General features: G+C 44.3%; 1 protein-coding gene across 4 annotated transcripts in view; it reads left to right on the top strand.

Annotated features, from left to right (window-relative positions):
* The first annotated feature begins 2,399 nt into the window (after nt 1-2,399).
* IL2RA (interleukin 2 receptor subunit alpha) overlaps nt 2,400-11,581 on the top strand; it is a 67,666-nt gene continuing 58,484 nt past the window's right edge. The window contains exon 1 of one of the 4 annotated variants that reach the window (XM_034644083.1): nt 2,400-2,727. In XM_034644083.1, the coding sequence (XP_034499974.1) occupies nt 2,664-2,727 (64 nt within the window). In that variant the 5' untranslated portion in view covers nt 2,400-2,663. The remainder of the gene's footprint in view (nt 2,728-11,581) is intronic. The other 3 variants (XM_034644082.1, XM_034644084.1, XM_011226380.3) reach the window with 3 other exon arrangements.

The raw sequence follows: 11,581 nt of genomic DNA, 5'->3' as shown, positions 1-11,581 counted from the left end.
TGATGGGGCACGTCAAAAGGACACTGAAGCCAGCTTGAATGGGCTCCCAATTGACAAACGGAGACAATTTGAGTGTTGAAATAAATAATAATAATAGATTATAACCTACTGAATAAAATAAAAAATCATGAGTCCACATAGATACAAACAAATAGATGAAGAAATAATGGATATTTACATCATACCACAAAATATTTATTACAAAGAAGAAAACAGGGTCTCTAAAGTGGGGGAACCTGGAAGATACCACTTTATTTAATCAAGTGACCAAAGTAAACATCATCAGCAATGGGATAAAAGGGTGTGCTGATAAGAACACAGCATCACTTCCGTGTTATTCCTTCCAAAGAGCAAAACCTAAATCTAATCACGAGGAAACAATATATAAATCCAAATTGAGGGATAATCTACAAAATGACTCATCTGTAATCCTCAAATATGCCAGGTCATGAAAACCAAGAAAAGACAAAGGACCTGCTAAAGACACGATAACTAGATGTAACAAATGGTTCTGAACTGGACCCTTTTGGTGTGAGGGACGTCACCGAGACAACTAGAGAAACCTGGGCCTAAGGATTGAATGGTTGTAATGCATCAACATTGTTTCCTAACTGATGGTTGTAGTGATGTTGGAGAATTTCCTTGTTGGTAGGAAATACCCGTCAAAGTATTCAGGGGCAAAGGAACATTGCACTGGCAACTACTCTTACATAGTTTATTGGGAGGAGATATTTGTATTGTACTTACAATTTTTCTGTAAGTTTGCTTCAAAAGTATACAGTGGTAACTCTATCTAGAAAAACTCCATTAAACTGGAGCTTTTAATCTCTGGGGCAGACTCTAGAGATAACAGGAATTGCTGTACTCATGCATATGGTTGAAAATGTTTCTAGCAGTGAGGTTAAACCTGCTCTGGAATCTTAAAAAAATAATCTTGTCACACTTTGATAAGTGCCTCACTCCCAGAAAGAGATCAGTTGGCCATTTTTCTCTGCAGACTCCGGTACTCAGCTTGGAAACCACTCTTAGTTCATCTGCAGAATTCCAAGGCTCTCTTCAGAGGTAGTTGCTCTTCTGAGAGAATGTCGGAGGTGGAGATAATATGTATTGGAAGCATAAACTGCTTTGGTTTGCCCAGATGGTCTTCCTTTTGCTTGCTTTTGAATATTTTAAAAAATTGTATTTTACTATAACTAGATGGTTGCTAATGGACATGGATTTCCAGGTAGCAAAACACAGCCAACCATTTCATGAAAAGCAGAAGATAACTCTGATAATTAAATAAGGAAGAAAGATCTAATTTTGAAAAAAAAAAGTACAAAGTTTAAAACCAAAGCCCACTTTTTAAAAAAAAATAATAATATTTTTTTATTATATTATGTTAGTCACCACACAGTGCATCCCTGGTTTTTGATGTAAAGTTCCATGATTCATTAGTTGCGTATAACACCCCGTGCACCATGCAATACGTGCCCTCCTTACTACCTATCACCGGTCCATCCCATTCCCCCACCCCCCTCCCCTCTGAAGCCCTCAGTTTGTTTCCCAGAGTCCACAGTCTTTCATGCTTCATTCCCCCTTCTGATTACCTCCCTTTCTTTATCCCTTTCTTCTCCTACCGATCTTCCTACTTCTTATGGTCCATAAATGAGTGAAACCATATGGTAATTGTCCAAAGCCCACTTTTATTGTTTTAAGATTTTATTTATTTATTAGAGAGAGAGAGAGCATATGCATAAGAGAGAGTGAGAGAGAGAAAGAGAGAGAGTAGGAGCAAGGGCAGGGCGAGATGGAGAAGCAGACTCCCCACTGAGCAGGGAGCCCAATGCAGGACTTGATCACAGGACCCTGAGACCATGACCTGAGCTGAAGGCAGACACTTAACCGACTGAGCCACCCAGGTGCCCCCAAAGCCCACTTTTAGTATGACCCCTTAAGAGAAAGACAAATCTGGAGGCAAAAGATCTTGTAAAATGACAACTCACATTCGAGAACCCGGACATCATGGTGACATGATTATAGCCACTATCAAATACAGATCTCAGGAGACAATTCATGAATTCTGAGTGTGGTTCGTCTTCTGCTTTCTTTCCAAGTACCTCAATATTGAAGACCCTGCCATGGTACCCCCCCCCATCTTGTGTGGCACCTGCTGACTCCTCAGGGAGCTGAAGTCTGGGGGAGGACCTCAATTTCACAGTGATGTCAACGTATGAAACGCTAAATGAGACCACTGCCAAGAAATGCTTGCTCACCCTCTTTCAGCAGCAGGGGAATCTCCCTTCCCTTCTCTGGGTGAAGCTGAGGAAAGGATTCATAAACGAAGTCCAATCCTTCTCACCAACCCCAGCCCACACCTCCCAGCAATTGAACTTGAAAAAAAACCTGGTTAAAACCACTTCCTATATTTGAGAGTAGAGAGGGCTAGGCACAATTTCCTGACTGAACAAAGCAGCCTAATACTTATAAAGAGCAACTCCAGACTGTCATAGAGACTAGAGGGACCACAGCAAGGGTGACACCCCGAACGGATTGATATCCTCTCATCTCCCATCCTCCCAGCATGATGCAAATAAGAGGCTGATAGAAAACTCGGCCTTCTGCAAAGAAACACCTTCTCTTCACTGCCCTCAGGAAGGCGGCTGATCCCACGTGCCAGGAAGATGGAGCCAAGCTTGCTGATGTGGGGAATCTCTACATTCGTCACGGTGTCTGGCTACGTGACAGGTAAGAGGTCATGGGTGCCCTCAGAATCTTGGGAAGGCTAATGGATATTACCTTTTCCCAGCCACAGAATCGGGGCGGGGGGGAACCTAAATAGAAAGTGCGACAAAGGGGTTGAATCTCAGGGTCTACCCCTTGTCCATGACCCACCAGGGCCCCATGTTATGCTTCAGTCATCCCTGATCTATAAACAGAGCTTGAAATGGTGGGATCTCCTGCCACTCGGTCTTTGTTATCTCTGGGGTGAATAGAGTGGTGTGATATTTGAATGTTAACAGGACGCTAATGAGCAGATTCCTCAAGAAATTTTCTCCTATCTTCCAATGGATTCAGTTTTTCACTGCACCAGCCAGCTGTAAGATAACACTAAAAATCTACCAGGAATCTCTCTAAGACCAGGGTAATGTCCTGAGATGTCAGTAACTAACGTAGGAAACGTCGGGATAATTTAACTTTGGCTTCAAGGGTGTATATGCTGTTTTTTACTGCCTCAGGAAATAATACCTAGGATTCTCCTCACATGTACAACGTTATAGAAATTTTAGAAAGCATAAGTGTACTCACTTTCAGAACTCTACTTTTTCTTATATTTTCACGTGTATATATGCATGTATACATAAGTGTATGTACGTATGTGTATATGTGTGTGTGTGTGTGTGTGTGTGTACACACACACACATGCAAATTTTGGACTTCATTCATCCTTTCAAATGGGTTTTGTCAAAGATCTTTTTTTTTAACAAATAAGAAACCACTAACTCCTACCTCAAACCACCCTTCCTAATTGAGTGTGAATTTTCTAATAACTTCTTCCCTCGCTCACCCAGGAAGACAGATAAGATATCAAAGTCTACAATTTCATAGCCTTAATTTCTAGATGAATAATAATGCTAACTGGCCATAGAAAGATGTGTTAAGAAGTGAAACATGTTGCTGCATATAAGGCGTCTTTTTGCTTACTTGGTGAAGCAGCTAGGCTATGTTGAGCTGTGAACTGACCCAGGGGTAGGAATTTCTTCACTGTGGAGTTGAAGAAGGAGAGATTTCTGGAAGGCTTATAAGATGATTTCCATTTCCAAATGGTCTTTGCAAAGCGGGAGGACAGTACAAGAACAGAAAAGCCTTTACAATATCTCTGGGAAACACATTCCAAGTAAACTTGTGTTATTGCTAACTACTGGGGACTTATCTGAAGATACGAAAGGTCTTGGTGGCAGTCTGGCAAGTGGGAGTATTATGAGGACTCTTCCATTCACTCAGGTCTCCAAAAATCTATTCGATACCCCTTAGTCCCTGTTTCAACACTGTACGAAATATGAAAATGAACGAGACATTGTCTCAATCCTTGAGAGACTTATAACCTAATAAGGGAGGGAAAGGCATGGGTAGCATAACAATACTACAAATTAGAATTTGATGGGATCTATGTGAGCAGGACTAACAGAGAAGCTTCACGACAGTAGCATGACAGTAGTGAAAGAGCACTGAGAGACTAGTAAATTTCCCCAAGTGGACATTCCAGATAGAAAGGCCCCTATAAACAAAGCCACAACAGAGAATGAAGGAACAGCAAGTGGTCCGCTGTGGCCCCCAACACTGGATGGGCATGTGGGGACACTGGGGATCAAGTCTGAAAAGATAGGATGGCGTCAAATGAATAATCAAAGGCCTTGGATAGCAAGTTACAAATTTTAACTTCATTCGGTAGTTAATGCATAATTACTAGAAAATAAAAATGACCATGACCATTTATAGAGCACCTTCTATGGGCCAGACATGTAGTCTTATTTTCATCTTCATAACCACTTCGCGGTGTGGATGTTACAAACTCACTGGATGAAGAATCCAGAACTCAGACGTCACACAGACAGGAACAGAGTTGGGGTTCAAACCCAGGGCTCTCTTACATTTTTTTTCCATTCATCACAGATACTTCTATGGAGGTGACTCTGGCATAGAGTGGAGGGAGATCAGGTGCACAGAGACAAGTTGCAAGGCCCCTAACATAGTTCAGTCAAGAGGCAAATGAGGATCTGGTGGCCAAAGAGAGTGAAGTGGGTTGAGTTTCTGGGATGGTTTAAGAACCACCCCAGGATAAGAAAGAATCTCATCTCAGACCTTTTCCTCCAAGAGCAGGAACCCCGTCTTAAAGTAAACAAGACTTTTTATTCCTCAGGGGGGAGAGGTCTCTAACGAAATCAAACGGACTATCGACAGATGCAATTTCTAGCTGATTCATAAGGCAGATTTTCATTATGAAAATTTCCAAAGCCACCAATTAAAATTGTGATGGGTTGCAGAGGATGTGTTAGTCAACTTGGCTGTTTTTAGTCTCTATATTACTGGGTCCTGGGATGTGGTTAAAAAGAGAATTCTCCTGATGTTACCAACATGGCACGTTAGTGAAGGCACCTTTCTCAGAATTGTGGAAATTCTGAGAGTTTATCTATGCTTTGATCATCTTTCTTTCATTCTAGGAATTCTGTGATTAAATCTTCATCCTCTAGATTGAAAAAAAAAACCCAAAGTGTGGAAACCCATTAAGATGATATTTTTGTCTAATTATCCCTTCTTGTAAAGACTACTGCCCACACTGGAATTTCCCATCTTCACATCTGTCATTAAAACCCAAAATGTTTAACTCTCCACGTCTAATCATTCCATTTCTCTAGATCCCAAAGTGTTGTTACCGTGGTTAACCTTGCTCATCTTCAAGATATTCCTTGGAGAGCCAGGGCTTTGGTAAGCTGAGGGAATACCTCATAGATCAGTGGCTACTTTCTTTAAAACAGCATGTCTCGAATAGGCAGTGTTGTATGTCACCTGTACTTACGCTCCATTTTGGATTTGAGCAAACCAAGGCACACAAAACAGTGATTTTACTCATGGTCAGTTAGAGGTAAAGGGCTGTTACTGACCCTACAGCTCTACCACTTGGTCCCATTCATCCCAAAGAGCAGTATTCTTGGGTTTCTTTGGCTAAGTCTTGAGCATTCTGGATACTTCTCTGTTATGTCTTGTGGAAGTCATTCCTGTGATAGCTAGAGTCACCCTTGAGTCAGGCTATCCCTCAAGATGGTGGCCATTCAAGTGAATTTCCTTGCTCTCCTCATTGCCCAGAGGTCAGCAGAAACTTCAAAAATTAGGAGTTCCCTTAGAAAGTGGGGTCTGTCACCTGAGGTCAGTGAAGAGAAGAATAAGAAGAAAATTAAACTTTGAAAGTGGGCCAAGGCACCTCCTAACAAACATTGTTGGACGACACAGGACGAGACATGTGAAGAGCATGACTTTTGACGAATTGCTCTCCCTCCCTGGGCCTCAGCTTCTCTCTGTAAAATGAGAAGGTTGAAAGAGATGGTTTTGAGACTCCTGCTGTTCTGTCAAAAATTCTGAAAAGGAAATAAAATAATCTCTGCTTAAAAGGCATTTTCAAGGGGTGCCTGGGTGGCACAGCGGCTAAGCGTCTGCCTTCGGCTCAGGGCGTGATCCCGGCGTTATGGGATCGAGCCCCACATCAGGCTCCTCTNAAAAAAAAAAAAGGCATTTTCAAGCTGAGGTATTTTCAGATGAAAAAGTTTCCAGACTGAAGACATACACACGGGGTCTGGGTGAAAGAGACATTTGCGTGGCAGAGTACCGAAGCCTGACATCTCATTGCAGGTTATTTCCAACTCTTGAAAGGTCCCCCACTGCCCTCAGGCACGACACACTGCTTCCGTATGTGCTGCAGGTGTAAGCATCAAGACCAAAACACCACTGAGTGCTGGTGAGGCATTCTGCTGCTGGTTTGCTTCCTCAGGGAATCTTCTCCTCAAACAATTTCCTTGCTCCTCACAGGAGAGGTCTTATAAGAGTGCGAATCTGTTTCTCTTCTCCTTATTGCTGGCCATTTCCTGTGAGAAATGGACTCCATTCAATTGATTGCTTCAAAAGTTATAAGCCCTCCATCCCTGAAAATGTTCAAATAGAGAGGCTGTCTGGCCACTTTTGGGGGATGTCATTGAGGGGTGCACATGCTGGATGGGAAGAGGGACAGGGTGGCATTCTGGCCTCTTTCCAACCTTCCATTCTGATTCTTCTCTGCCTCCTTCCAATATGTTTTACTTCCCCTCCTAGAAAATGAAATTAAGGATATGTGATTTTCACATTTTTCAAATCCACGATCACACACAAGTGCAGATTTTGGGCTCTAGGAGAGAAAGCACAATCCAGTCCACTGTCTGCCACCTGGCCCAAACTCTGGGCAGTGGGAGAAACAGAAAAAGAAAGGGAATCGGAACAGGAAGGCAACCGAGACGGGGCAAGGGAAAGCCTCTGATACGGTAGAACTTGAACCATAGGTTTATTTGTGTTCAGCAAACTTCCAGTAGCCAAACATTTGGAGTAAAATGTTCCTCGCTCCTTTCTTCTCCACAAAGTCAAGGGCTCCCTTTCTCTAGAAAGCGTTAAACGAAGCCTCAATGAGCGGTTGTCAAATATGGTGCAGAGAATTCCCAAACCAGGCAGGAGGCTAAAGCAAGAGCCTCTGATCCGTTTGGACTTAGAATCTGTGACTGCTTCTCTCTGGGTTGACAATGCATGCCACGCTGGCATCAGTCTGTGACCTACCACGGGCGGGGGGGCCTCAAAAGCTCCTGGGGGTCTCTAAACTTCCTGAGATCCTGGTCTCTTGTTCAGGTCTTCGTCTAGGCAGGTATAAGGTGAGGAAAGCTCGAAGACCCTTAAATACCTTCCTCTTCTCCTGTCTTCCTACTAATTTCTTCAGGAAGTTCTTTTTTGGTGGAGGCAGCCAATACCCCAGGTAGTATCAAGCGGGTTAAAAAAGCCCAGAGAACCTCACTGCATAAAGATCAACACATTTGTCACTCCTATACACAGAGCCTGAACATCTCAACAGGGAGAACAATGTGATAGCAAGAATCCCTCTAGCTTTTTTGTTCTTAATCTTTTTTGAGTGCTGAGTCCTTGAGAAAACTTGATGAGATCTGTCTCCTTAGAAAAATGTACACACACAGAAAATTTGGAGTATAATTCTCTGGGTTGTAGCCTCCCGTAAACCAGGGTCACCCAGTAAGACCTCTGAACCGTTCTTTACCATCTTAACACTCATAGTCATGAACAGAGAGCATGAGACACAGAAAGCTACCCTCCCTGGGAAGAGAGCTGTAGTCGGCTTGGCAAAGGCAACTTAAGAGGCGTGGTTGTACCTAGGGAGGACAGCAAGAAAAGGGTGCCAAGGACAAACCAAAAACACTAGGGAAACAAGGAAAGTGGAGAGCCAGGACTAGAATCCAGGCCTCTTAAATTCCAGTCCAATATTCCTGCATGTCTTTACACGGACTCTCAGTGATACACGTCCATCCATCCATTTGCACGTTAGGATCACCAAGATGAAAGAGAGTGTGGTCCTTGCCCTCAATCTGCTCACGGGGGTGAAACATCTGCTGAGCGGCTCCTTCTAGAAGACAGCCAAAGGAAAGCCAACAGTGTCTGCCAATGAGTCAATGTCCATCGTTGAACCCCCACCAGCATTTCAAATAAGTCACCCTCTTAGGGGCAAACAATAATGTAGTCATCTAGGAATTTTAGGTATTTTCCCCTCTAAGATTACTCAGATAGTTTTCGGCTATTTGACTTATTCTATGGTTCCTCTCGGATTTGCATCCACCAATAAGAGAACACAAGCCTCACTGGGAAATGTATTTACAGCAGCGTGTTCCCAGTGTGTATCTGGGATGTTATAACACATGCTATCCAAGCCCCACCCAAGACCAATTAAGACCAGTTAGGGTAGATTCTCCTGTGACGGGAACTGGACATAACAATAACACTTTTTTTTCTAAGTTCCTCAAATGATTTAAGACACAGGTAGGATTGAAATCCACAGAATGATGATTCCTATGGTTGGTCAGATTCCATGATTTCATTTCTATTCACTAAGAATAGGTGCCTTAAGGCAGTACTTCCCAAAATTTAATGTATTTACAAATCACCCTGGAATATTTTTACAAGGCAGATTCTGATTCAGGATCTCTGGGGCGCGGATTGAGATTCTGGTTTCAAACAGGCTCCTGTATGGGGCCCATGTAGTTGGTGCATGAACCTTATTTATTTATTTATTATGCTATTCACTATACAATACATCATTAGCTTTTGATGTAGGGTTCCACGAGTCATTGTTTGTGTATAACACCCAGCGCTCCATGCAATACGTGCCCTCCTTACTACCTGTCACCGGGCTAGCCCACCCCCCATCCCCCGCCCCTCTAAAACCCTCAGATTATCTCCTGGAGTCTATAGTCTCTCGTGGTTCATCTCCCCCTCTGGTACCCCCCTTCATTTTTCCCTTCCATCTCCTACCAATCTCCCTGCTATTCCTTATGTTCCACAAGTGAGTGAAACCATATGGTAATTGTCTTTCTCTGCTTGACTTATTTCACTTAGCATGAACCCCATTTTGAGTAGCAAGGCTACCATATGATAGAGGAAATACACATTGTGTCTACCTACACAGAACTTGCAACTAAAATGGGAAAACCAATTTGGGAAAGACGCAAGATCAGATATTGCAAAGTAGGACATGGCAAAGTCAACACATGCCATAGTGATCCGAATAGGGAGGGTAGCAGGCTTCCTGGAGAGTCTGGAAAGGCTTCTCAGAGAACGTGGTCCTAGGACGTAATGACTCTGAATTTGTCCTTGCGACTATCAGGACATAGGCTGGAGGATAGTATTTTCTAATGATTTTACTGAAGTTGTATACATGGATCATGCTCTGTGAGTACCAGACTGAAAACTGAGGAGTTTACAAGGGCAGTGAAATAAATGGCCCTGAAATATTTCATGTATAAACCAAAGCTTTTGCGTGTGTGCTGAGCACAATGAGGCTCAAATGGCTGGTGCTTCTCTGACGAACACAGACCTTTGCTCAGACGAAAAGCACTTGAGTCCTCCCCTCACTTTCATCCTCTAGGTGTCTACACATGTCAGTGGTGTCTGGTGGATTTCCTTTGCACAATGAATCATTGGATTGGCATCACCAGTACCATATGACAGCGCTGATAACAGTCAGGAAGCCCGGGTCTAATTTCCCTACATCCAAATTTTGCCCGTGACTTGGCTGAAGCTAACCGCACACCATGAGGCTAGATTGTAGGAGCTTCCCTCCTGACAACCCACCCCTATGCCCCCATGCACCCAGTCCTTAGGGCATTTGATCAGCAGCTCAACTCAGGGCTGGATATCCTGCCAACAGGACCATTTCAGACAGTAGAAAACTCTAAGGCACAAAAGTGTGGGTGGCGACCAGAAGATCACCTCACTGGGAAGATAAAGGGAAGGAGTTAGGTGCAGATCAGAGCTCTGTGCCTCAAAGCAGGGCTCCCCCATGAAGGAAGGCAGGAGGCAGATTAGTCAGACGTGCTTTTGGGGGTTGTTTTCTCTCCAAGTGGGTAGGGTGGTGCTGGGAGACCAGGAGCAGTTGAGTGCTTTTTCCCAAAAGTAGAAGAAAGGGCAGCAGGTTTCTAAAGAATAAAAAGGAAGCTCTAAAGAGGCAATTGGCTCCTTTCCCCTGAAGAGCAGGGAGAATTACCACGTCTCCAGTAAGCCAAGCTGCCGACGGCAGGAGGGAAATGGGGAGCGGGTGAGTGAAGCTGTAAGCTGGGAGCTGGGAACAGAGGGCCACGGAAGGCAAGCCAGCCCATGAACCCTCATACCAACGCCTGCTGCCTCCTTGCTTTCAGCCTTGTTCCAAGAAACTCTTCCTCTTTTTTTTAATGTTTTTATTTTTTATTTTAAGATGTTATTTATTTATTTGAGAGAGAGAGAGAGAGAGAGAGCACGAGCAGGGGGAAAGGTAGAGGCAGAGGGAGAAGCAGGCTCCTTGCTGAGCAGGGAACCTGATGTGGGGCTCGATCCCAGGACCCTGAGATCAGGACCTGAGCCAAAGGCAGATGCTTAACCAAGTGAGCCACCCAGGCGCCCCCAAGAAACCTTTTCAACAGGAATCGTAATGACGAGCTAATATTCGTGGCTTGCACGTACTCCTTCAGGTATGATGGGAAGGCACAGTGTCACTTCAGCTAATGCTCAAAATCAGGGTGGCCTCATCATCCCCATTTTACACCTGGCACACTGAGGCTCACCGAGGTTACATGGCCCAGCGTCATACGGCTAGGGAAGAACTAGGATCTAAGACTCTGTTCTTTACTATTCTTCTGAACTACTGCTAAGGCCATCAATTCATGGGCCGTATTAATAAAGGAGTTGAAGTAAGTGTCTATGAGGTCTGTCCCGCTGCTCCTGCAGTTGTAGAAATCCCCGTGTCTATGTGCCCCAAATCCGAACCCTGAGGCCGCGAAGCTGCCCCTGCATCTACTCAAGGGGCCGAATTGACCTCTCAAGTCTCACGGCTTCCTGGGAGTCTTCGGTTCTCTGAATCCTGCTGTTCCCCTCCCGTGTTCTTTCCACACCACCACCCGCCTCTAAGAGCAGCCTCGACTGTCTTTCTCGATTTTGACTCTGCTTCAAAGAAAGCGCTTCAGGGGAGCCAAGTCTGCCCTAGCCGCCCACGAACAGAGGAAATTCTGAGCACCTTCAGGCATGAGTCAACCCCGCCATGTTCAGGAATCTCTGCCCACAGCGTCACCCACTCCTTTCTGTTTGGGCCCGAAATAGATACCTTCCTTAGAAGCCTTGCTGCTTTTGGTATTCTCAGCAATAAAAAACAAAGGCGAGGATAAGGTGTATGTCCCCGAGGCGTGATAGTGGGAGTTTTCTCTGCTGTGGAGTTTTTCAGAGTGTAGCAAACATTGCCGCCAAGGTGCCATGGACAGACAGGTGGAAGAGGGAAGGGTGG

The sequence above is a fragment of the Ailuropoda melanoleuca genome, chromosome 15 (assembly GCF_002007445.2).
Source record: "Ailuropoda melanoleuca isolate Jingjing chromosome 15, ASM200744v2, whole genome shotgun sequence".
Taxonomy (NCBI): domain Eukaryota; kingdom Metazoa; phylum Chordata; class Mammalia; order Carnivora; family Ursidae; genus Ailuropoda; species Ailuropoda melanoleuca.
This window is presented reverse-complemented; position numbering and strand designations above follow the sequence as displayed.